This window comes from Molothrus ater, chromosome 11 (genome assembly GCF_012460135.2).
Source record: "Molothrus ater isolate BHLD 08-10-18 breed brown headed cowbird chromosome 11, BPBGC_Mater_1.1, whole genome shotgun sequence".
In the NCBI taxonomy this organism is placed as follows: domain Eukaryota; kingdom Metazoa; phylum Chordata; class Aves; order Passeriformes; family Icteridae; genus Molothrus; species Molothrus ater.
The window spans coordinates 12,253,939-12,281,006 of record NC_050488.2 but is presented as its reverse complement, the minus strand read 5'-3'; the positions used below and the strand labels follow the sequence as shown (position 1 = coordinate 12,281,006).

General features: G+C 45.3%; 2 protein-coding genes across 4 annotated transcripts; one reads left to right on the top strand and one right to left on the bottom strand.

The window, feature by feature from the left end:
• Positions 1–372: 372 nt before the first annotated feature.
• QRICH1 (glutamine rich 1) lies at positions 373–25,980 on the bottom strand. Of its 3 annotated transcripts, XM_036390773.2 has the most exons (11): positions 25,888–25,969; positions 24,843–24,903; positions 21,062–21,391; positions 12,849–13,865; positions 10,385–10,562; positions 9,644–9,798; positions 8,765–8,879; positions 7,329–7,437; positions 6,826–6,977; positions 6,029–6,119; positions 373–5,256 (listed from the first exon to the last, which is right to left on the bottom strand). In XM_036390773.2, the coding sequence occupies exons 3-11, from the start codon at positions 21,368–21,370 to the stop codon at positions 5,064–5,066; spliced, it is 2,319 nt and encodes a 772-aa protein (XP_036246666.1). In that variant the 5' UTR covers positions 21,371–21,391; positions 24,843–24,903; positions 25,888–25,969; the 3' UTR covers positions 373–5,063. The 3 variants fall into 3 exon arrangements, with proteins under 3 accessions (XP_036246666.1, XP_036246667.1, XP_036246665.1); XM_036390774.2 differs by lacking the exon at positions 24,843–24,903 and having other exon boundaries at positions 25,888–25,980; XM_036390772.2 differs by lacking the exon at positions 25,888–25,969 and having other exon boundaries at positions 24,843–25,211.
• LOC118691798 (skin secretory protein xP2-like) lies at positions 25,280–26,556 on the top strand. The gene is made up of 2 exons (XM_036391204.1): positions 25,280–25,723; positions 25,975–26,556. The coding sequence occupies exons 1-2, from the start codon at positions 25,280–25,282 to the stop codon at positions 26,554–26,556; spliced, it is 1,026 nt and encodes a 341-aa protein (XP_036247097.1).
• The last annotated feature ends 512 nt before the right edge of the window (positions 26,557–27,068 follow it).

Sequence of the window (27,068 nt, the reverse complement as noted above, 5' to 3'; positions counted from 1 at the left end):
CTGTTCAAAGATTAGAAAGCAGCTTCAAGAAATGTGTTCCTCATGTTGCCCTGTAGGACACAGGAAATGTGAACAGAGATCGGAAAGCGCCGCCTGCCAAGGACACGCACTCTCGAGTCAGCATCACCTGTCACAGGATCAGCACAACAGGAGGCATTGTGCCAGACCAAGATCAGCATGACAGGTCTCTCTACCCTTATTTTAAAAAAGAACAGGCTAACAAAGGTTTGCTGAGCCTACCTGGGAGGGACACACGGATCTGAGCTGTTGTGCTACGGGCACAGGCACAGCAGTAAACAGGCGTGTTGGCTTCTGTTCCAACAGAAACATCAGGCAAAGTTTAATGGTTCTCAAACAGACTACAACAAAGGCTGCAGGGAAAAACATTTTATTTCCAAGCAGATTACAAAGAGCAGAGAATATAAGAGTAAAATTAAATTAAAAAAATAGTTGAGTGCATCTCTTTAAAATGATTTGTAGTGTGAGTTACTCACGGGGCAAAGCTACTGGAGAGTTCTGAAGGTCACTTTGCAGGATGCCAATCACATGTGCTGTTTAGACCTGGGTCAACACAGGAGGGACAGACAAGATGTATTTTGCATATAGGCTGCACACTCATTATCAAGCGAGGTTTTGGGCTGCAACTGGACCCTGCCTTTTTGAGACATCCCCTCCACCTCATTCTCTCCTGCAGTTCCCTCGAGCTCTAGACATGGTTTATTGCTGCTGTAAGTGGGTTTAATCTGCCTTCCCGTTCTGATGAGCTCCAACGCCAAAGGAGAAGCAGGCAAACGTGTCTGCCATGCACAAGGTTACAGGGAATGTGACTGCAGTGTCAGAGCAGAGCTTCAGCCACGCAGCAAAGGAAACCGACAAGTAGGGACACAGCAATCGCTTCAGAGATTTGGGGGAAGCATGGCAGCAAGACTTCTGGAAGAATTGAGATGTTCCTTAAGGTAGGAAGAGGTATAAGCAAGAAGGGCTCTTTCCTAAGCATTGGCACCAACGAAACAGAAGAGGCTGAATCATCAGGATAAGGTGCATTCCCTGTAATGTTTTAGAGGAGCAGCTCCAGCAATAAGATGGGGAGAAAAGCCCCATATAGGGTGGAAGACAGTTGATATCCCACTTTAATAGTGATTTAGGAGTCCAAGCACTAATTCCAAGTCAGTCAGTATTAAACTTGGGTAAGAATGTGGTATGGCTGGACAGCTGCACAGCCATTCAGTGTCCAGCAGCACTCAGTCCAGCAAGAGGATGAGCAACTACAGTACCAGCAATCCTCCACCCCCTCTACACTCAACGGGCTCTTTTCTACCATTTCTGGATCTGCTCTTATCACAGCATAGGAATATTTGAAGCCTCATCCCTTCTATGTATGCCAAGGCAGACAGTAGCCCTGATGCAGCTGAGAACAAGACTGGCTTAATTTCTGCCCTAGCAGCAACAGTGCAGGAGAGGATTCTTATTTAGAAATCAGATTAAGTCTTTTTGTATTGTCCAAGGCAGAACAGTTCAGGAACTACTTCAGATCTTGTGACCCGTCTGAAGTCTAGACCTCTAGGGGAGAGGCAGCCAACAGGTGAGAGCCCAATGAAGTTCTTAGACCATTCCCTTTATACACTGCTTTAGACAGGAGTGAAGAACCACTCCCTAGTCTGCTCTCCGCTGCTTCAGCCATTACCACCTAAAGAGGAAATGCTTGACCTCTTGAAAGCAAATGAAAATCTAATGGTGCTGTGGACACGTGTAAGAGGCTACAAGTTTCCTAAAGAAAGCAACACTGTTAAATGTCAAGAGCTTGGACAATACATAAGTCTTATGTCAGAATGTGAGGTGCTTTACAACAGTCAGTCTCTGCTTTCTATGGTTCCTTTCACACCAAAGTGACAAGATGGGCACAGTTCAAAATCAACAACACAGGGTCTCTAGCTTGACTTCTCAGCTCTATTTATTTAGAGATGGATGCATTTTGAGCCTGTCTCGTACAAGGCATAGGGCACGGAGAGTTCCTGTCAATATATACACACATACAAGAGCAGTACAAGCAGTTTGGCACTCTCAGAGCCAAGGGGGAATGCCCTTTAAGCAGCAGTCAAGCTGGTTATAGGAAAGTGTTAAAAAGCTATTTTACATGTTTGACTGGGAACATTTCCCAGAATGTGGATAGCAACCCTAAGCCACAGCACTCTTCTGTGCTACTCTGTGCACATCTTCCTACGAGCCCCTACAAGGGAGCAGATCATGTTCTTCACTAGCAAAGAACATAGTATTTATATTCTAGAAATACTGTACCTTTTAAACTAGCTCCAGAGAGACAGACTAGAAGCCAGATCCAGGAAAATAATCCTTAAGTCACAGTATATCGATTGTCTCTAAAAATAGGGAATGAAGTGAACACAGTGGACATTCTGATGAGACAGTACAGAACAGTGCAGCAGTCCACGTCTGCATCAGCAGATCCTCTCCTATGTACATGTGGACAATGAGAAAGAAATGGAAACGCTCCAGTCCATCAATCATCAGGAGATCTCCATAGCTCACCATGTGCCTAGTTTCCCTGTTCTTAACCAGTATCCTCCAAGGAGAACTCTTCCCCCTACAAACACTTGAGATCATCTTGCAGGTAAGAGTAGTAAGGAAAGTGCACAATCTAGAATTTTAAGGTAACATGGAATTTTGTTTCCCCAGAAAGCTCAGCTGAAGTTCCTGTCAATGTGTAGTGTTAAGACGTGACTCTCAAGGCTGCCCAGTAAAGCAACTGGTACAGTGTGTATTGGGCAGATTGTTTAATATCTGCTGTATTTTGATAGAGACAGCCAAGGCAGCAGGATTTCCAACTCTGCTCTGATGATGGGACAAACTGCTCAAAAGAAAGGGAAAGCCACTCTGTGCATGCCTATTGAGCATACTCTGTGCAGCAGGCACATGCAAACTGCTTGGAATAATGGAGCCTGCCCCAACCATGTCTCCAAAGACTTAAAACAGGGACAAAGATGGACATGCCAGTCACTACGATATGGTGAAAGGATTAGAGGTTTCTGACAGCTGAAGTACTGGTGATCCGAAGAGCCACCCTACAATGGGGCAACTGCTGGCTCCCAGCAGACAAACTGAGATCTCAGTACTTGCTGCCAGCACTACACCCACCCTAAGCACCATCTTCCCAGCTGACCCACTGGGATCTGGGCAGTGATCCCAGGCTGTTTTCCTCTGGCCTAGTTCTGAGGGCAGACACTGAGCTAAGAGTCTAAAACAAAACAACAGTGCATTGCTACTTCACCTCTCTGCACACACCTACTTGAGCACAGAGTCCTGTAGAGGGAACAAACTGCTCATACTGACACTAACTCAAGCACACCTGCCTCCTCAGGAACACCAACATCAATGTGAAGCATCAGGGGCTTGGGAAGTCTCTCTAAGCTGCACACCTCAACACTGCTCACAAGCACAAAGACAGGAAACATTGGCTACTCTCATCAATTTACACTCTTGCACAACCAACAGAGAGGGCAGACCTTCCTTCTCAGTACAGATAGGTGCTGGACAACAGAGGCTTCAGGAAAGTTGCTTGCCTGTACACAAGTTTAAGTTATTTTACTGTAATATATATCTAAATATTTATCTGTGTATTTTGGAACAGGGAAGGGACGTGAGGTGGAGAAGCAGGGAAGACAATTTCAAGAAGCAGAGTCATTTCTCTGCATCCAAGAAGCTGGTGGCACAAGTAACAAGCCTGGCAAGTGATCTCCCATTTCAAGCACAGTTGGCTACCTGCTGGCTTCAAAAGAGCAGACTATTTGTTAATGATATAAAATACAGCAACCATTTAAGATGCAGCAAGGCAAGGCTACAGGGCTGGGGATTATGATCATGAATGATGCCAAAAGCTACACAGCTGTGTTAAAAACTGTGAAAAGGCTGTTAAACAGCAGGAGTAAGCCATATGCTGCTCCTGGAAGGCCTTTTCCCTCCACTACCCCTCCATCATGCCGTTGTTGTGATGCATTTGAAAAGGTGGAAAGAGGGGGATTTGCCTAGGGGTAAAGCCACAGAATATTAGGACAGTCTGATCTGGTCTCACAGATCCCACGTTCCTAGCCTGGAACTGAGCTTCCATCAGCAAGCAGACATTCAGGTCCTTCAACAGAAGTGTATGCCCTTCTACCTTCGTAAGTTGTAGGGGTGAAAGAAATCCAGCAGAGTTGAGCTGGAAAGCATGAACAGGGATGAAAACAACCAGTTTGCATACTGATCTTTGTATAATGACCCCCCCCACCCTCACAGCTCACTCTTCCCCAAATAAAGACACATTGTTCAATGGCATGTTGAAAAGACGTGCTCGTCATTCTTAATAAACAACTAGAGTAAGAATACATAAGAGAAACAGGGTGGTATCTTTATATGATACACAAGTGTATGTTACAAGAATTCCATCAGGCACAGAAGCCTCAAGCTTTAAGGCCTCAATGTTAGGCCAAAAAAGAAGAGTGTGGTAAAGTTTGTACTTTTAACATCTAAAAATGTCACTTAAAGGTCTGAATAGAAATTGTTGGTTTGTTTTTTTGTATAAATCATAATTGCAGTTCACTCTCTCCTCTTTCTTCCAAGATAACAGCAAATTAACGTCCAAGCACAAGAAAAGAAGATGCCTGCCTCTCCTCCACTGGCTGAGCAGGTCCATCCATCATTCTGTGCCCTCTAGGCTGCACGTGCTCCAAGGAGACAGAGGCCCCAGCCAACCAGGCCAATCCTGTAGTTCATGTTTTCTACATCATAAAAAAAAACCCAGAGTCAACCAGCAGCTTTCCACAGCTCCCAGCTTGCAGGGGATATGCAGCCTCCAATGGTTCCAACAGTTTGGTGTGTTGGGTAGGATACACAATGGGTAGGTTTTCCTTTAGATTCTTTTAAAGAGAAGAAGCCTAAAAGGGCTTCATAACTACACCAATAAAAAACCAAAAACTTAGGCATCTCCTTTAGTGTAAAAGTCTGTACAATTTCTCTTTGCTTGTCCCTCCCCCATCACCCTGCCCCACCCCATCTGAGCCACGAAGGATGCCTTAGTGCATGGTGCTGGCATTAGCCACGGCAAGAGCTTCCTGAATCTCTCGTATGACCAGGATCCGGGTGAGCATCTGCTCCATCTGCTCTCTGCTGATCGGCTGGATGGAATACCAGATCGGGCTGTTGGGGGCCACCACTGGCTCCGGGGTCAAGTAAAATGTGTCATTCCGGCCTTTCACACTCTGGGGGCTGTGTGAGGAAGATCAGAAATAACCAGACTAACAAAATGTCCTGGAACAGAGATACCACCACTGTCCTCACCCCAGGCTTCACAAATCCTGACAGTGAACATCTGGCTGATGACACACGAAGGTACAGAGATACATCTAGGGGCAACATTCATTCCAAAGTTTTAGGACGTGGCAAGGTTAAAAAGCCATGGTGAGGACTACAACAAAGTAGTTTTTATTTCACACTGGTAAGCATAACACACACATGACTTTAGGGGTCCTGCAGAGTGAAGAAAGGATGCGGCATTTTCACACTCAGACTACCTGCAGATCCATCTGTGCAGATGAACCATTATATTAAATTTCAGAATCATCATAATTTAGAGATTAGTCCTTTAAGGCACCCTCCAATCTCCACAGCAAGTCCTTCTTTTTGTTCAGAAGCTAGTTTGAATAGGACCCTAACCCTACCTTCAGTAGTGGATGCTTCCAGATGATTTGCAACTCACAAGCAGAAGAACAAGTTCATGTCAACACAGCAAACGTCCAAGATTAAGAGCAGCCAGTTCACAAATCAGGATTTGTCTCTTAAATACCCCAAAAATTCTATTTCCATGCCATAAGAGTTAATCCCACTCTCTCGCATCAGCACCCCTCTCTATTTAAGTAAATTTATGACAATATAGAAATTGTGCCAGTGCTATCACACAGCACTGAAAACTCAGCCAGGCACAGGGTGCAGCTCCCCAGTCACAGAAAACAAGCACCATACACACGACGAGAGCTCTCACCATTTGAAGAGGTAGAAGTCATACAGCTTTATGGGACACCTCAGGGGGTTCTCTGGATTCTCGGTCTGCTCTGCATACATGTCATCTGTAACTACAAACCAGCCCCCCAGAAGTCTGTCAGACACTCTGTGTAAGCACAGCACACCGAGCAGTACCTTAGAGCCTCAACCCTGCAGCACCTTGTCACTGTACAAGAGCTAGCAAGAGACATATGGCTGTTCCAGGGCAGAGGCACCTGGCTATAAATGCCTAAAGCATTATGCAGAGCTTGCTAAATCTTAAAGCTATAGAAGATCACAACCTATCCATATCCTTCTTTCCATTTCTCCTCAACCAGTGCACAAAATGAGGGAAATATCACTACTGAGACTGCAAAGCCTCAGTTGCATCCTGTGCTTTTAAGAGGATAGATTGTACTTACATAGGAATTCTTATGAGTTCACATGAATCAAGGTAAGAGAAGCCCTCCCAAAGAATTTTCTCCATCTCTTCATAAGCACTTACACCCAATAGTCTCTTTGCCCATAAAAAAAAAAAAAAAAGAAAACCAACAAAAGTAACAAAAAAAATATCCTTAGTTCTTGATGAGTCCCACATGCCTCAGGTAAGGTATGTCCCCAGGGTTATGATTAGAAGGTACTATCCTCTCTTGGAGAGAATGTATGGAAAACACATACTGCCAGGCTCCAGGTAACTGGCAGAGCCTTGGATTCCCCACCTGCAAACATCTCCAGGTTCATCCACTTCTTCAAGCACAAGTAAGTAAAATATTACCAAAGAAACCTCCTAGACACTACCTTTCTGTCCTGTCTGGTGCATGCCTGGAGCCTTCATATAGCGGATACTCGTGCTTTTATCCTTGGGATTAGAAGGGTTCTTCTTGGTCTGCCTCAGCACCTTGGAGAAGGCCAGCTTCATGTGCTGGTCTACTGTTTTCAACAGGAAGTATCTGAGCAGCAAGAACAGAACACAGGACATTCAGAGGCAAGCAAGGGACATAGTCACAACAGCAAGGTAGTTATCTTTAGTCATCATGAGCAGGCTGAAGCTCAAACCAACCACTGGGCTAAGGACTCTTCCAGCAGCAAAGCATACAAAAGCCCCAGGTTCAGTCTGCCCTCTGCTAGCTCACTTCCTTTTTATACTGCATCTTTGTCTGATGAAGCTACAAGTGGGCTCTGTGTGCAACCATTTGAAACTTGTGATTTTGCCCTACGCAGTGCAGCAGTTTCAAACCAATCCTGTTAAGGTCTCTGAAGTTCTTTTATTCCCCAGAATTCCGTAAGACCTCAGTACTTACTTTGTATTAAAAAACATCAGTGTAGTGAGCAAGGTGGAAGGGGAGTGAGCTCCAAGCTGCTTACACTCCCACAGCATCTCTTCTGTTACATGACTGGAGAGGATGTAACCTGCAATAATCACAAGTCAGCATCATGCCAGGGGACAGACACAACATGAGCACAGGCAGCATTTTACAGTCTGTAAGTACTGGAGAGCATATAAATCTTAACAGAAGGAGAAAGAGGAAATTCCCACTAATGTCAAGATTCAGTGCTCTGCAAATAACTTCTTAAATAGCAGATACAGTTAGGAAACACTTGTAAATATCCATCAACCTCTAGCTGTGGAGAGTATGCTTGTGCAACATGCTTATACATCCCAGCCCATAGAGAAAAGAATATGCACTTAAAAGCTTTTAATTGTTGGCTTGACTCCAATGCAGATGCTCTTAATCCAATAATATGTGAAAGCAGGCAGGCCAGTGTAACAAATCAGTTCTTGGCCCCTGTGCACAGCTTCAGTGAGCACAGAGTGCCAAGTGATGTATTTGGACAAATGAGTAATCCTTTTGATTCTCAGATATTTTTTTCCCTTTGTGTAGAAGAAAAATACTACACTCCAAATACACAGATAAACAGTAAGACAGCAGTATGAACTCCAGGGCTTGTGGAATGTCAAAGCACTGATCGAACAGCCAGACTGAAAACAAAAAGATTCCAAAACTCATGGTACCACTTAGCCACCTAGCCTGTAACATCAGCTACTTTACTGAACATAAGAATTAATTTCTGCACTCGTGTCCAAACATATCAAAGGAAATGAAGCAATGAGAAACCAGGTTTCCATGCTCTGAAAATGCAATTTTTATCTAGTTCTCATACAGTTCTCTGTATTGCCTATATCTCAGTTCTCTAGAACTGCCTCCCCCATCCCTGTTGCCATGATCTCCTAAAGGTAAGGTTGAGCTGCAACTGACTGCAGCACTGGAGGTTTTACTCACTCATTGTTTTTTCCTTTCACTCTCAATTGGTTCTGCAGACAGTATCCATCTGGCTACATGGCACTAGGACAGTGCTGTATTATCTCCCAAAGAAACAATACATATTAGAGGCAGGATGTATTACCACTTCATATGAGGAAACCTGACTCAAATCAAGGATCAGCTGCCTGCCAAGTAAGTCAATCTTATGACACTACAAAGTCCCCACAATGTGCCTTCTGATTGGTGACAAGTGACAAATAATGCTCAATAACAGTCAGGGTTAGAGCCTCACAACTGCAGTAACCCCAGCATTCACTGCAAACATCACATTTTTCTCCCTGATCAGCATTAGCTAGCCTAGGGATGTTACATACTTAAAAAAGATTTCTATTCAGACTATGCTCATACTATAAATTCAGTTTAAACATTTCAAGCTCTGGAAAGTTTTAAAGTTCTTAAACAATGGCCCTTACCAAGAGGTGAAACACGGGGCTGTATGTCCTTAAGAACTTCATGCAGCCATTCAGTGAACCGAATGTAGTAGAGATCTGAGAAGATGTCATCAACTCGGCCATTTTCAAAGAGATACTGTAAGAGATCACAACACAACCCAGTACAGTGGGAGCAAGAGTGTGCCTCAGAGCAGACCTCATCCTAAGGGCCCACATCCTCAGGTGAGCATTTTACAACACAGCACTGAAGGCTAATACAGTTTACTTAAAGAGTGAATACTCTTGCACCAAGGTGAATACAGGGTAGGCAATCTCCATTACTACCATGGCAATGCCAGGACAGAAAAAGGAAAAACTATCTTACAAAGTAAAGCTGATTGGATTTCACCTTTTATTTCAGGTGTGTTCACTTCTAGTTATTTCACAAGACTAGTGGATGCTACTTTTTCAGGTTAACAACAAGGATGCTCGATTTCCCTGTCCAAGTATAGCTCTGTTCCTGTAGTTCTTCCAGAAAGCTCGTACTTCCCATAGCACATAAAGCTAAGTTCTTGCCTGTTAAAGCTTTAACTAAATTTATGTCTTGACATTGACAACTTCTTTAAACATCATCCAACCCTTCTCCTCCCCATCAAAAAAAGCTAAACTGATTTATTATTTTCACTGTGATACTGAACTCAGTTATTCACAAACTTAACTCATAGACTAAAGCATTGCTTGCACTAAGGACAGACAAGTCATCTCATGTTTTCAAGGTTTTTTAAGCAAAAAGATTTTTTTCTTATAAAATTGTTGGTAAGCTTAATAGAAGTCATAGTCTCTATTTTTATAACCAGGAGTCGCCCTACACATGCTGACAACAGGGACAGTTCTGCAGCACATACAGCTGTCCCATCCTACCTTCTGAATACACAGGAAGATATAGTAGAGCACATCTGGATCATAGGGTTCACCATCACCATTCCGAGCTTCTCGTGTCATTAAGCACAGACCATAATTCAGCTCAGCCACAGCTGAAGAGATGAGATCTTCCTGGAACCTCAGCAGCTGACGCCCTGAAAAAACAAAACAAAGCTATATTATTTAAGTGATAAAGCCATATTATTTCTTAACATTTCAGGAAAGATTTCCCACATCGCCATTCTATCTGGCAGGCCCAGCACTACCTTGTTCTCCCAGTATAGTAACGCAAGCTGAAATAAATCCGTATCTTAGGCTGTCAGAAATAATAAAAGATAAAACAGGCAGGAGTTTGATAAGAAGATCTTCTGCCAAATGTATGGCTATTGCCTTCTTTCACCATGTCCCCAGTGAAATGCTGCCCTGCAGCAACAGGAAAACAGCAACTCCATGAATGTTCTACCAGCTTGGACGGACAGTTTGTCCATCACCACAGCCATGCAGTGCCCTTTTCTATTGCTATCAGCCCAGGTGCTCAAGGGGGCTCAGCACAGAGCTAATACATGTCCTGTGGCACTGGGAATACACAATAATTAGTACTGCAGAGTAAATTAAAATTTAAATTTAGGAACAATCACTGATTAAACAAAAGGGTTTTCCAGAGCAGTACACACATAACATTTTAGTCACTCCTAATCCTACTTGAAAGGAAACAAAGGCCATATTGTCAACAGCACTTACTTCCAATAGGTGCTAGTCTATTTTGGGCTTCTTTTTCCAGCTCTGCATTCTTGGTCTGTGCCCAGCTTTTCCACACTTCAAGGCCTTCTTCTGGCTTCAGAGAATTTGGAAGTAGAAGTTCAGGTGAAGTCTGTGGCTGCGGCTGTGGTTCAACTTCAGCAACCTGAACAGTTTGAGCCTATGAAAGAAAACCCTTCAGTTTATACGCACACTTCAACATGCAACAGCTGGACAAAAACCAAGAATCCCACAATACCTGTAGCCCCAGGATACCAACCTTCTGCAACACTCCCAACAAGAAATTAATCCAAGGAATGCAACTTTTGCTGTTCGACCTGAATTGCTGCTCATGAAAGAATATTCTACACTCCAAAAACTCTTTCAGTTTGAATGGACAGATCTATCTTTTCAGCTCACTTGTCACTCTGAATCGCCACTGAAATCCATCTCACTACAAGAGCAGCCCACTGAGACCACCAGCCCCTGAACAGGAAGGTGGCAACAGCTTTTTCACCACTGTTGCTCCACACCTAGACTGCCCTAAGGAAGGTCCTGGGTACAATCACATGCCATACACCACTGGCAACCCTCCCTATCCAGACTCTCTTCTTTAAGCAGTACATAACAGACACACAGAATAAATACATTCTGTTCTTAGCATAAGTGATAAATAAGATTAATTCATTTGTAAAAGGTATAAAGCAGTAAGACTAGAACACAGCATCAAAACATCAATTCAATTTCAATGCAATGTTCTCAAAATACCAAATACTACTGATGGGGACTAGCTACTATTGTGTGAAGAGTGACTGCATGACTTATTACAGACCTAAGGCATCTCCAGACCATTTGGAAATTTACTTTGCAGTGGGACCTTAGGTCATCAAGAATTTCAATCTCAAACTGAAACTTATTTGTCAGACAACCAATAGCACCAATCTAAAACCTGCAGCAAGCCCTTCAGCTGCATTAATCGCTACAGGTTTTCCATTCTATGCCACAGTCTCATAGCTACCTCAATTAACAGCTTTACAGACCTTAGTCAAACTCTCACTGGTACCCTGAATGTTACAGAAATAACAATTCTTATATCAAAACAGTTTTGCTATTTCCTTCCTAAGACCTACTCCAAAAAGCAGCTTTTCCTTTGATACTGCTAAGTGTCAATATTAGTGGAAGTTGCTCTGACAGTACTAGAAACCATGGCATAGGAAAACAGCACAGAGACTTTAAACACCTGTACCTTACTTAGTATAAAAAACCAACAGCTTAATAGGCAAAGTCTGCAAGAGTCTCAGACTGAAGCCTTCCAACTCCCTCTGGCTGGCTTTTTATTCTCTGCATCAGTTCTTATTAGCTTTTTGCTTCTCAGCCCCTGCAGCTGCCGCAGGGAGCAGAGAGACTGACGGAAAAGGCCCAGCTTTAATCAAGGCAGATGGCGACTAAGTTGTGAAGCAAAGCCTCTCTCTGCCTTCACAAGTCCAAGGGTGAACTGACACCTTGTCTTTGTAGGAGCCAGGACTGAGCCTCTGCTCTCCTCCAGAGTGCTGCCACATTACTCTCCAGAGAGCTGAAAGCTTTCCAGAGCCAACTCCCTCTAACAGCCCAATCCAAGGGACAGTCTTGTGCCCAAACCTCACAGACATCTTTGTTCAGTGTGAAGGCTGGACATAGGCTGATGTAAATCTGCTGAACTGGCACATGCTCCTTACAAACCTGTATTTTTCACAAATAGAGCAAAATTGCTGCAACTTGCTGTGATCCCCTAGAAGCACAATGCCAGAGGACAGCACAGGGCAGGCAGGCAAATTCTTTCTCAGTTTCACAGTTTTGAGAGGGTCAACCCCAAAAAGCACGATGTTCACCTCTAGTAGCTTTATTGCCTCCCATAGAGAGAGAGTACATTCCTCCTGGAATTGTATATATATTTAGGGTATTTTATTTTAAATACCTTATGTACTCTAAAGTACATTTGATCCGGAAGTTTGCTCACAACTAGTCAGATTTCAATACTTTACCCAGGGCACCAGATCTGCTGTGGACTCCCATGTCCAACATAACACAAAGTAACTGATCATGACTAGTACATATTAGCACACTTTATTTGGCTGCAATTACCCCTACCTGTCCACTGCAACCCCTGGAACAGCTCAGGAAAATACTGCAGATCTCAGAATACCTGCTATGAAGAGTCTGGCAATCAGTATGCATCTATTAATTTTTAACACTAAGATCAAGACTGTACTTTTCTTTTGGAATGTTTTGAATCTTATAACTATGTACTAACATTATCACATGAAAGTCTTATACCCATCAGGAGTCAAGTGCCCTGTGTCACATTCAGGCTTCTGGGACAGATGCATCTCTGCTTCCCAGACACCAGCTGTCTGTTGGCATGCTCCCTCTCCAAAACATTTGTAAGTTGTTAATCACCAACTGAGACCAAGAGGCAGTTTTAACTTACTGAGCAAGTGACTTGTAGCTGCTGCTGCTGCCCCTGCTCTTGTGGTGTGGGTTGCTGCTGTTGCTGCTGTGGGTCCCATATGTGCACTGTCTGTGCTGTATTCTGGTATGTCCCTGCCACAGCCTGCACTGCCACTGGAATGTGGATGTTGCCATTCATAAACTGTGCTGGAAAGATCGAATTAGCAAGAGTCTGCACCACTTCCTCATGAGAGTTCTTCACTACTGAAGTACTTCCCACCATCTTATCCTTGTCATCTTCCAGCTTCACTGTAGCCAGAGTTGTGGGGGAGCCACTGACGTGGACGGCATTGTAGGCCTCCTGAGGGATGGCAATGTGGGTTATGTTTTGCTGCTGAAGGTCGCCACGTGGTTGAGCAGAGTAAACAGGGATGGTCCACGTCTCTCCAGTGGGGCTAGTAATGGTCCCAGTGGCACTGTACAGGTGGGCACTGTCCACTGTTAACAAGTCTGGCCTTAAAGAGACATAACTTTGCTGCTGGCCCTGAGGAATGGCCAGCACTGTGGCAACTGGCTGCCCTGAAATAGCATACGATACAGTAATAGGCATATCCACTTTACGTTTCTTCACTGGCTGCAGGACACTCGCAGAGCTGATCCGCCTCTCTCCCTCTCGTGGGGAGCCTTGTTGAGAAGGTGGGGGTGACAGTGCCCCAACTGTCTGGATCTGGATCTGCTGGCCACCAGTAATGGCCTGTCCTGCCACAAGCTGGGCCTGGATCTGCTGGTGTTGTATGTGTTCCTCCTGTAGCTCTGCAGCCTGGATCTGTTGGGCAGTCTGCACATGCTGCACTTGGATCTGAGCTGCCTGCAGCTGCGATGGGCTGGGGCTCTGAAGAGACTGACTCTGTATTGTCTGGGATGCCTGCTGCTGTGCCTGGCCCTGGATCTGCACCTGGACCTGTATTGGCTGCTCTGAAGCCTGATGGACAGAGAGCTGTGGAGAAAGCTGCTGGGCGGAGACCTGCTGCGGTGACTGCTGGACCTGGACCTGAACCTGCAACGACACCAAGCCACCAGTTAGAGATCAGCAAACATCAGTGATTCAGCAGAGATGGTCTGTGACTCAAGGGCTATGCTCCAGGTCTTTATGCTCCCTTTTGATTCCATGTATTAATCCATTAGTAAAGATTTCAGGAAAATGAAGCAGAGTTATTCTAGAAGTGCCTGGTTGATAACAGTGATACAGTAGATGTGTTTGCTCAGCACTGCATATGACTCCCAGGACAGAGAGAACAGCATGTGAGCTACATCTCCACCCTCAAAGCTCTATGGGCTCAAGCCAACAGATTCCATCCTTGGAATCCAAGACTCTTCAAAACAGTTTGCATTGCTAAAATGTTACTTTAGCACAGGTCTTGCAATACCAAGACTTAAAGGTCATTCACATTACACTCACAGGAGCTTGCCTCATTCTTACCATGCTCTAAAGATTGTTCTACTGCTGCCCACCCCCATCCCAAGATGGCCACAGGATCACTTGCTGGTGACAGGCAATAAGAAATATGGGTAAGTTGAAACCAGCACTTGGCTCTTTCCTCATAAAGCACAGGAATATTACTCTGAAACCCATCATTAATAGTAACACTACTCAAGCGGGTACCAACACAGAATGTGGCAAGTTCAACCTCAATCTTTGTCATGCATTAATGGCCTATGCTGCAGCATGTTTTATAAACTCTAGAAGAATTTCTTTGGCAATAATAATTAAAACCAACCTTTTTTTTCATTATTTACTTATTCCATTTAATACCATTTATTGTCCAAACTACTCAGTTTTATTTTCCAGCTCACGCACTTAGACAATGCTGAATAACACAGACAAATCTGTTGACTTGATTCCCAACCAGTTCCATTATTTTCGAGGAAAAAAAAAAATAAAAAATCACACCCTCTCATTTTAATGCTCATTTGTCCAAGGTCTGCCCAACAGCTTCACATCCCTTGTCCAGACACTTCATTTTTCCTCACATTTACAGAGACAACTTGTTACATTTGCCTTGTCCTAGAAGCATATCCCAGGTACTCATGACCATCTGTTTCTCTAGGTTTCATTAACACTTCATCTTAAGGGAGGCAATTAATTACTCAACACCTCTTTCTGAAGCCAACACGGACTTATTTAGTTGCAAGACTAAATGTCTTCCTACTCACAGTTCTCTCACCTTTTTCTACCTCACTTCCTGGATCCAGGCAGACTAATGCAGCATTTGCACAGAGACAGCACACTAGTCTGACAATACCAAAAGGAACTACCATGCAGGCCTGCTGTGCACAAAATCTCACTTCCCAGCATCACTGCTAAGAATTCTTGAAAAATGTTAAGGACCCATTTACAGCCAATTAAGAGTTGCTAAGGAAAAAAACTGGGGTAGCAAAATGCCCCACTGGCAGGCCATTTATAAGTCACGTCCTGTTAAGAATTAATTTATTTCCAGGAAGAACAGGGTATAGTTCCTTCTGGGAACTCTGTGCAGTATACTGTAATCCAGATGACGTGGTGAGTCTATAATAATTTCCTGCAAGGTAACAAGAAGCATGTGACCTTATGTCAGCATTACAGTTTAAAAAGCTTCATCAGTGAGTGATTTGATCAGGCAGTCAATTGAAAAAGATGAACTCACCTATGGGATGTTTCCTCAGTTCTATTTGATATTGTTCTGCCCTGGAGCATGAGTACTGCCTCGGGCAAACAGGCCCAAACACGGATACCAGGTAAGGGCTCAGTTTAAGAAAGCCAGTTGTAATCACACCCCTAAAGCAAGAATTCTCCAAAATATTTCACTTTAAAAATCACTAATATTGTCTTTACTATTAATTTAAATCCTTGTTCAGAAGATTACCTGCAAGGCAAAAGCCAAAGATTGAACAAATTACATGTTTTATTGCACTGCTGTTTTTGGTCTCACACAAGACACATTTGCTCTATCTGCTATGATTACAGGCCTTACCCTGGTCTGAGACCAGAGGCTTCTAATATTGACCTTATTGTCTAACTTGCCATCTGAGGAAAAAAAGGACAAAGAATTACACTCAGCAGCAGCAGACTTTATAAAAGACTCTGTACAAAGGGGAATGTTTTAAATTTACAGGCCAAGACCAACAGGGGACTTTAAATCTTCATTTTATGCTGAAAATTAAAGTAAAAACATGTTATGCTGGCAATTCCTGGGTTACTGGTGCAAGAAAGGAACATGCCAAGTTACCAGTACTGAAATACTATTTATTGCCAAAAGTCTGGATCCAACAGCATGAAAGAATCACCTCCCAGCAGGCTACCATGACACAGAGAAATGCCTTTTCACCATGAAGTAGCTGGAAGCTGGACCAAGTACTGCCTAGAAAACCAAAAGTGTCAGAAATCAACCCTGTATCGTAACAGGAGAGCAGAACTAAATTCACTTAAAGGAAATCTTCTGTCACATCAAGCCCAAAAACATATTCTGTCCTGAACTGAGCAAATGCAAGAGTAAATATGTAACCCTGGACCATGAGAACATCTGAAGCCTGGTTGCCAAAACTTTTTTTCCTAATGGTTGATAGACAAACTTTCAAGTAGGAGCCATAACATGTCTGCCCTGTGTGGATTCTCTGCCCAAAAAGGAATCGCACTCAGTTGTTTCAGAACAGCAGTTCTGAAACAACTGAGATTTTCTTTGCTTGTTAATTCTTTCATCTGCAGACTGACTGGATTCTAATATTTCCTAAAACCTACCTCTAAACGAGCACACAGAGCAACTCTTTCCTGAGTGGATTTTTTATATGTAGCTTTCCATAGAGCACCAGACAGGCTCTTCAATGCACCTTTTCACAAAGAAGATCTTGGTTTCTGAAGCAGTTTTTAAACCAGCAAGCAGTAGTACACACCAAGAGCAGATCTTCAGAGCAGGACTGGAGATGTACCAACATGTCCACACTATGCCTTCCAGAAGACTGTTTCAAATTTAGCTCTAGTTTTGCCCACCAGCCAAGTTTGACATCACCAAAACACAAGACTGCATCTTACAGCTTAGTTTCATCTGGAGGGAACCCCAAATGACAGGCTCCAAACCTACAAGAGGTAAGAAGGCTTCGGCAGGTGGCCAACTTGCAGCAGGAAGTATGCTCCAAATGCCCCCAGAAGTAATGTGGATGCATCTCAAACTTCCCACACAAAGTCAAATACTTGGGAAAAAAGTTAGTGAGAGCATGAGAAGAGTAACCTCAGGGTTTTTAAGCCAAATTTAAGGACAGAAGACTTAAAATACAGTTCCCTAAAGAATAGCCCTAAGCTAAAGCAAGTCCAGCACTAAAAACTAACACTGTAACAAAGAGTTCCCTCAAAAGCTACACCAGAAAGTGTACAAGCAAGTACAGAACAGATATGAAAAGTGTAAGTGAAGAGTAAGTGAAAAGACTGATCAGTGAAGTAGCAGGAAGTATCAGAACCTGTTATTTAACTACTTTACAGGAAGTCCTCTCTATCTAAGTAAACAAGGTCTATGGGAAGGGTGCGAGTCAGCTTTTCAGAACAACTGCCAGACTGACTCTCACTCCAGGCTTTTCCTCTGCTCATTCATCAACATCAGAGAGAGAATTCCATCAGCTAAATTAGGCCTTGGGTGTGTTTAAACAGTTACAATATCAAGATTATGCTGTCAAGCTGTACACTGGGGAGGGATTTAGGTCTAAGACAGTTAAAACACATGAACCAAGGAAAAACAGCTTACCTCTCCAACAGAAGAGTACTTCCATATACAAGTAGATGCTACCTCTAAAACACCACTCTTGACTATAACCACTCTTTGAATTGTCCCTCTCAGCCCTAGGAAATGCTAATTAATACCTGCTGCTACACTAAAATCATTCTGGCATGTTTTTCAAACGTAAGCAAATAGGAACTCTACCTTCAAGCTAAACTTCAGAACCAGTACAGAGGCAAGAGGAAGGTACAGCCATCAGAAGCAAAGATGCATTCTGTGCAGAGACAGAGATGAGACTTTTTTCTAAGCTATTTAAGGGCATCTTTCCTTGCCTTGTGTCATTAATAATGTCCAGCCTCCTATAAAGGCCTGAAGTCACAGAATAGAGTGAACAGTAAACACATAAGGAATTGAGCAATTAGAAAGACACAAGTATTAAATGAAAGATATTTTACACGGCATTCAACCATTCCCCATACAGTTCTGTGATCGTGCTCACATGTAGCAGCCCTCCCCCAAGCCCTGCCCAAGAAAATCTTGCCACCTAGACATCAGAGTGTTCATAAAAAGCTGAAACCGAGGATTTTCTTCACACACACCATAAGCAAAGATACTTTCTGTCCTCTGATATTCTTTCAGTTAAAGCTTCTTGGGTAAGAGGCACAAGAGGTACACTGACCTCTGCAAAAGCACCATATTTGGGAAGCAAGCAGCACTAAACACCTCACTGGCATCATCAATTCTATGGCCTCTATGCACAGGACCGACAAACAACAATCTCACCAAAAGCAGAGCTGATAAAACACTTCCTTGACTGGAGCAAAACACGGACCTTCCCTGCCACTCCCTGATCCACAACAAGGTATGACAACTTGACATACTGAATTCCTTCTCAAGGTCATTTATAGCACCCCTGTGATACTGGGTGTGGAAGGAGCTCCAGGACACTTAAACTGTAGCAATGACCAGTGTACATAACCCAACAGTTGCATCCACTCATCCTCTAAAATAAACATTTGCTAAGACTTTTTTGAGCCTTTTAGGCAAGAACACCTTAAGGCACAACTTCTCCAAAGAGCAAATTTATTTTTCTAGAATAAATAAAAGCAGCAAGCAGTGACACACTGTCTTTAGTTGTTCACAACAAGTAAAATCCACGATGAAACCTGAGCACTATCTCCATGATTGTAAGATCACAAGCAGCACTTTCAACTGTGAAGCCATCTGACTGGTCAAAGTGTTAGTCACCCCCAGCAGCACTGTCACAGTGCCAGACATAAGCATAGTCCCTCAAAGGGTCTTCCACTGACTTACAATTGGATTAGCAAGAACTAAACAGATTACCAATCCAAGCACCAGGATGACAAGTTTAATCAAAAGCTAAGAGGCTTCGGCAGATGACCAAAATTCATCATAATAAAACACAAGCAGTACTTCAGCACAGGGAGCCAGCTGGAGCAGGTGCACTGCTATGGTGGAACACTGTCACTCCCCAGAGTCACAACAAAATCCAGCTTTATCCAGAAGATGAGCTCTGCCACTGCTGCCACAGTGACAGTGCAGAGATGAGTGAACACTAAATAATGAGTTTAACATAAATTATGTCTCAATAAGAAATCCTGAAAAATGCAAAAAACACTCTTGCAAAGAGGTAAAGACATTCTTCTCCACCCTATTCTTGCAGAAAAACTAAGATAATTCTGAGCTAGCTGCTCAAATACACCTGAGTTCAGCTGCACTGCTGATACACAAAAGCTGCAGCCACATCTAGTACCAAATGTGTCACCTAAAGTGAGCAGCAGGGTAAGCAATACAAATAGTAATGATGATTTGTACAGATGGGAAAGCAGGTATCTAAAAGCGGAGGCACATCAAAAACAAGGAGAAGAGGGTAGAGAGCATTCTTCAGGAAAGCTGCTGAAATCTTTAATTTTGAGAAGCTTTTCATATTCAGGGTGCAGGTCACTCAGTTCCAAAATCAGAAACCAGTCTCTGGCAGCAACTCTATGCTTATTTACAAGAAGGTCAGGTTATTTTTCTCTGGAGCACAAGATATATGACCTCCCTCCCTATCTCTGTTACTAGAAGACTTGCAAGGGTCAAGCCTGAACAGTGGGTAGTTCTGAAACGAGGCAGCAAGAGTGAGAGGGGATAAAAAAGATTCCTTTTGACTTTTACAATTGGTCTGGGGGCTTTCCCCATCTTCAAGGCTGAGGCACTCAAAAGCCAACCCTCCTAGCTCTTCTGCTGTAAAAAAAAAAAAAACTTCTTCCAGAAAATATACTAGCTGGTAAAACCAAACACACTCTTGATCCATTTTAATAGCCTCATGCAGAGATCCAAGTCATGCCTGAAAGAGCTCAGGTTTTTGTTCTTCAAAAGCCTTTCAACACAAGTCACTGTAGGGCAACAGGTTACAGAAGTCCCAGTTAAGCATTCATTTATTCAATAGAGAGTAATTGGAGACAAGTTACCAGTGAAGGAGTTTTGTCTTTGCTGTAGGATAAAAACACACAAGTGAGCTGTTGACACAAGTCTACTGCACTGCAGCAAGTACACACTACCTGATCCCCAGTCATTTGTGACTCCATACCCACACTTGTTGTAAAAAAATCAAAAAAAAGAAAAGAGCTTGCAGCTTTACATTCTGCTACAGAAACCAGAAAGATTCATATCTCAAGTGCAGTGTATCAGAATTACAGCTATAGCCAGAGTTCAGCTGTTTAGAGACATATAGAAAAACTTTAGTAAATGCCCTGCCACCTATGAACTCTTCAAATTACAAAATGTATCTGAAGACAAAAGCAATTTCCTAAGTTATAAAATTGTTGGTTTTTTTCTCTGATAGTGGATTTGCTTACTTAACACTGAATAAAATATCTAATGTAATATCTACTTAAAAAAAAAAAACAAAAACAAAAAAGACAACTCCTTCCACTGTGCAAACATATAATCTACCTTGATCCATATGCATCCTTTAGAATTCCTTTCCAGTATCTTCCCCTGACTCATATCCTAAAGTTGACTCTCTTGCATTTCCTCCTTGCTTAAAAGTCAGTTTCAAGAACAACTTTTAGAATGTTCAAGTAAAACTATTTAAAGATTATTGATTTTATTAAGAAAAAAAAATTCCTTCAGGCAACCTCCATCCCACAGCCACCCTGAACAATCAGACAGTCAGAGGGAGCTGGTATTTATAGCAGCTTCAGAGCACAAGGCTTCTGGAGTTGTGTACATGCCAGAACTGTGACCGTTTCTCCAATAGGTGACACCACTCCATTGCTATGTATGCGGCTCCTCCTACAGCAGGGCTCCAGGGAGGCACAGGCAAGAGAGCAAATTTACTACCAAATTCCTTAAATGAAAGGGAAATATTGCTGTTCTATTTGAAGTTAATTGGCCCTGCCTCTTAAGTACTTGTCTGAGGCTTAAGGTTAAGACAGCACCTCTGAACACTGCTCCATCAGTTGGCAAATCACATATACATTCAGAGATTATTTCAGATGCTTACCTGCACTTGCTGGGGTTGCTGAACCTGTATCTGCTGCTCTGGCTGAGTTTGTTGCTGGATACTGGTTGTCACAGGACAAGCAAGTTCAAGCAAAGACCCAGCCACCTCTGTGCTGTCCGTGTAAATGCAGTTGCCACCTTGCTGATACACCATTGTGGTGGTGGCTGTCTGTTGAAACTCCTGGAGAGCTTCTGGCCCCTTGGAAGCAAGGGAGTCTAGAAACTCCTTCATCCTGTGCTGGGGGATCGTTCGCGCCTTCACACGGATGTATTCTTCAAAGGAAATGGTGTTCTCCAGAGAATTATTCATATTGCAAGGTCCTCAGGGTTCCTTAAGGAAAGAGAAAGTAAAAGTCTTAACTACAGCACTTCCTTGATGAAAGGATATTCTTAACTCCAGTAACTAATCTCTCATACCAAGTACTGTATGAAAACTGGCAAACATGCACAGCCAGATGCCCAGGACAGATGCTTTAGTTTTATGAGGCATTTTGTGCTACTACACATTTCTCAGATTAACCCTTGGCAGCTCAGGGGAGTCTGAATGATACCCTGGTGTGACTCCTCCTCCTCCCAGAGATCAGTGCCATGTAAACTCCCCTAGCTCTGTACTTCACCCAGACCAGGCAAGTCCTGTACCAGACAAATCCAGTCGTACATTCCATTTGTTTGCAGCATGCACTGTTAGCGAGAGAGGCTCAGAAATCAATAGCTGCGGCCCTGCTTTGCAGCCGCAGAGGTGGGAAACTGAGCAGTGTGTTCTATCAGGCCGTGCAGTTCTATTCTAGGCAGCTAATGGGAAGCACAACAGAAGAGCAACAGATGTAGCACTCAGCTCATTGCTATTAGGACTAGGACAGCCTCATCGATTTGAGCATAGCAAGCAAAAGGAGAGCGCTGGAATCGAGATATTTCCTCAAACTGGAAACTACACACATGGAGAAACAGAGCTCTGGAAATGACAAAGGCAACTGCAGCATCAGTTCTCGATGTCCTTTTAATATAGGAAGAGGTTAACATGAAACATGCCATGTGTGAAGACAACAGAAAGACAGAAAAAGAAGTTAAGATGATCAGGGCGGAAGTGAAAGCAAAGAAAAAACCACCACCACCAAAGATAACTCCACCTGAGAACACCAGACAGCTCTAGGGTATACTCTGACAGCATTCTTCTCTTATTGACTTCTCTTGTTTAAACCCACAAATTGTTTTTGCAGTGAGTATACTGGTTATTTCTAAGGCACTAATTTGCCTTGATATAGAGCATAAATACATTTGAGCTATAACATCACCAGATAGTGAGACAGTTGTGAAAAGATGTGAAACACCACAAGATCAGGACTAGAAGAGGTGATTCAGCACTACTAGGTCAAGCTGCATAAAGAAGGAAACACAGACAGACATCACTATGTACATTATGACTGTAGGTCTAAAGAGAACAGGTACAAAAACAGAGCTTTAGGTATCCTTTCACCATGATTTAACAAAGTAGAATTGAGACAGGGCTATCGTTGAACTTAAGGCTGCAAAAGCCTGTGTGAAAATAGGAGTTAACTCTAGGCTTTCACTGGCACTCAAGTACACTGGAAGTCCAGTGCGAGTTATCACCAAAACCTGGCAGAGCTGAAGCAAACACTAACCCCTCTTCACTGTTATGTGACAGCAGTACAAACATACAGTTTTTGTTTACATGGAGGTTCATGGCTAGTGCATTGGACCAGGCTCACAAGAGAAAAAAAATATTATCAAAGGTAACGGGAACACGCATGAGGTAACTTGCGCTCTATCTATGGTTTCTGAAGTCTTTAAGACATATTTGTTGCTGTATGAGATTTCTGTAGAAGATATTCTTAAAATATACAACATTCTTTAGGAAAAAACACCAAATAATGGTGTTCACATAGCAAATCCAACAGCTCTGCAAATATCAGCATACAGAAGCTCCTGTAGAGCCCACATCTGTACAGAACAAACATTCTTTCTGAGACACCAATCTGACATTTTCAAGCCAACTCTGGGTGACAGAGCCAGTAAGATTACTCACTTCTCCAGGAGCTACCCAAGAGTACTCTATACCTCTATAGCACACATAGCTAACCCCTTCCCAGGTAACCATATGGCCAGGGTGAAACCAAGGGAGAGCAACAATGTCAGTGCATCCATAGGGACTCAGGACTCAAGACAGCAGGCACACTGAAATGTGTTTTGCATCTAACTGCATGATGCTCCATTATATACTCTGAGGAAAACAGATTTTGAGCAATTAACTTGTCCCAGTCTTCTGCTTGGAGCTTTCAAGTATTTGACTTCAATACTACAGTGAGGCTTTCAGAAGAGCATCATCATTCTCCATGTCCACCCTGAGGGGCACTAGCAGATACAGCTTTGAGAGGGAAGACTCTTTTGAAGAATAAGCCTCAAGGATGCCATGCTGGGATCCCAGACATGAATGCCACAGATGTTCTTTGACAGCCAGCTGCTGCTAAATTGGATGGGCTCACCTCTCCCAGGTGCTCCCTTCCTGCTCCTGCATTGGTTTTTAGTACTTGTAACAACTCAGGGGATAGCTATCCACCTCCTGTTAATCTTGGCAAAGGAGAAAGTCAGGAGGTCAGCAGGGCCACTGTTCCCAATGGGAGCTGTTAGCCCTCACTTCTACTTTTGAAACTCCAACTCTTCTTTCACAAGCTACATCATTCTCCTGTGTAAGAGACCAAAAGCCACAAGACACCCAGAAGCATAAGCAGCAGAGATCCACCACCAATCACCAGCCTCTTCTGACCACCGAGCAAGCACTGATTTCTTAAATACAAATCTTAAAGCAAGCACTGCTTTCTTAAATACAAATCCTTCACCCTACTCAGCTGGTCCATTTCAATTAGTTCTTGTTAGCATCAAAATCAAGAGCCTACTAAGCCAGTCTTCCCCTACTAGCAAATCTTCCTCAATCACAATTTCTTCTGTCAGAAGAAATCTCTTTCCTTTCTTCTACCATGGAAAAAAATTCATTTACAATTTCTTGAAGTGACTATACTAAGAGCCACTAAGCTGAACCCCTGCAGTATTCCAAGTGCCAGGCATGGACCAGAGCCCCACCATGCCATGAGGATCTGTTCCTGCCCCAGAAGATCAGCAAGATCTTCCTTGGGTTTTCTCTACAGCTGCAGTTACAGACCCTGGAGGTAAAAGTGTCTCTCATTCATATCAGTTTTAAGGCTGCTTGAGATTATTTAACTAGAAGCACTGAAACACCCAAAGCTGCACTTCCCAAGACCCTGTGCAGCAGTGAGGTACCAGGTCCAGAGAAAGATTCAGAAATGTAATGCTGCACCCCCAGAAATTTTACTTATTAAAACTAAACCAACCTGCATTTATGGCAGAAAACCTCTGTAAGGCTCTAGGGTGTATTCAACAGGCTTCTGTAGGGCAACACATACAGCTTGCTGCTGTAGTCACTACTTTTAGTTATTAAAACACACTAATTTGTGCATTCCATTTATCCCACAGACACACACTGGAAACTGCAAACGTCCACCCTCACTGGATCTCAGCAGCATGTTTTTAATATTGCATTTTAAAATTAAAAAAAGAGCATCCAGGCAATAAGTTTCTCCAATAAAGGAAGATAATTCCTCTCTGTGCAGAATAACTGCATTTTTTCAAGAAGTAAGTTCAAGAAATTCTTTGAAGATTATGAGCACATACGGTTAGTTGATAAAACTTAGACTGAGGTTACTGAAAACACACACACAACTTGCAGCATGTGGACAATCTGGACTCACCAGTCACCATGTTGCATGTATTTCTGCTGCTCTTGTCCTGAGCTCTTAGACTTGTAACGTTCTGGAGAAGACAGAACAAAGAAGCCCTTTCCATCCCCAGTTCCTCTTTCTTTATTAAGTCATTTTATGTTTAATATGTATTCCATTAAGAAAAAAAATAAATCAGGAAACAAAGATATGATCATCCACGCAGCTAGCAGCTCCTACTGAGGAATTGCAAGATGCCCAATTTCTAACCATCGTATCATCCCTCAGCCTGGTGGTACTGAGAACGACTGTGCGAGCACATCTGTCACAGAGCGCCGTGCGGCGACAGGCGCGGCACGGTGGGTAACACCGGAGTTACTGGCACACAGAACTTAGAACAAGGCAGCAGCAGCAGTGACCGCATCCAGAGGCACCCCCCCCACCCCCTGCCCCCGCAGGTGTTCCCGGTGATGCCTCGAGAGACAGCCGGGAACGCTACGGACCGCTCGGCCACCCAGCCGAGACGAGGCGAAGCTCCGTGTTTAGGCCCTGAGACGTCGGCTGCAGCTCAGCCTCGGTCCTGCCCGAGCGGGGACGCGGAGCCCGTGGGGCTTCCCCCGCCCGCGGGGACCCGGCACTGCCCCAGCCGCTCCCGCCGCCTTTGTCTGTCGGCGGGGCGGCCGGGCCGGGCCCGCAGGCGGCGCCGTGACACCGCCTCCCCCGCCCCCCCGGCAGGAGCCATGTCGGGGGCTCCGCGAGGACGGGGCCGCCGAGGGCCGCGCACAGGCCGCGCCTTCCGGTGCCTCGCTGCCCGGGCGGGGGGGGGCGACGGGGACGCGCCCGGTTCACGGGGGGGGAAGAGCGGGGGGCGCGCCCGCGCGGGCCAGGAAAGCGCGCGCGCGCGCGCGCGGCAGGCGGGGCCGCCCCCTCCCCCTCCCCGCCGGGCCCGCGCCGCCCCCGGAACCGCCGCCTCCTCCTCCCGCGCCCGAAGGGGGGCCCCACCCAGCCCCGCCGCCGCCGCGCACTACCCCGGCCCGCCGGCCCGGCTGCGCCGCGGCGTGACCCGGCCCCGCCTCACCCCGGCCCTGTCGCCGCCGCCGCCTCGGCCCCGAGTCTTTTCCCCTCACAGCTCCCTGGGCGCCATCTTACATTCAACCCCCTGCAGCCAATCACGGCGCTGCCCCAGCCTCGCGAGAGCGCGGCTCCCAAGCCCCGCGAGAGCTCAGCTCCTAGGCCCGCCCCGCGCCTTAAAGGGGCCTGGCCGCGGCGGGGCGCGGGGAGGGTGCGGCCGCTGGGGGGCGCCCTGCGGGAGGGGCGTGCGGCCGCGGGGACACCGGAACGCGGCGGGGACACGGAGGGACAGGGACAGGGACAGAGCCCGCGCAGTCGGGATACCCGGGACGCCACCAGCACCGCGCGGCCGTGGAGCGACGCCGGCCGAGAGGCTCCGCGCGGCCGCTCCGCTCCTTCGCGGCATGCGGGTGCCGCCCGGTCCCCATCCCCACGCAGCAGCTGGGGCCAGGCTTCGAGTCGCGCCCGTCTGGGGCCGGACACGGCGGACGGGCTCCTCGGGAAGGGCGCCGAGGCCTGCGCGGCTTGTAGCGGAGGGGCTGCGCCCTGCCCCGGGCAGCATTGCGGAGCGAAGTGTCCCCATGGAGGCGGAGAACGCCCCGCGGGACCGTGCCGGGTCTGCTTTAACGGGCCCCCATGTGCTCGGCGCGGCCTCGCCAGCCCCGGCCCCGCTTAAGGTGGCCCGTGGGGCTGGGCAGGGTCTCCCTGCATTTGCTTCACCTGCAGGGGCACAGACACGGGGCTTAGGGCACGGGGTTCATGCCAGTTCCGCGGGGACACCGCTCTGACCCCAGCCCGGGGCGGAGCAGGGAGCACCCCGCTCGAGTCCACCTTAAGGGGGGAGGGCGCTCCGGCGGTGTTTGTACACAGTGTGCACACCCCGCCTGCAGCCCCCGTGCCCTGCTGCACAGCCCCTGCACCCGCCCATCCTGCCTGCACCTCTCGGAGACACCTCTCCCTTCCACCTCAACACCCTTGACCCCAGGCCAACCTTATGGTGCTGGCTGGGGCAGCTGCAGCTCCCGTGGGGGTCACATCAGTGCTACACAGCAGATAGGAGCAGACTCTGTGCCCCCAGAACAAGGGAGACACCCCACACACAGACCCTGCCAAAGCCCATCAGGGGGACAAACAGGAGACCACCCCCACCCCAGCACGCTAAGACTGAGCAGGAGAACAGGAGGCAGT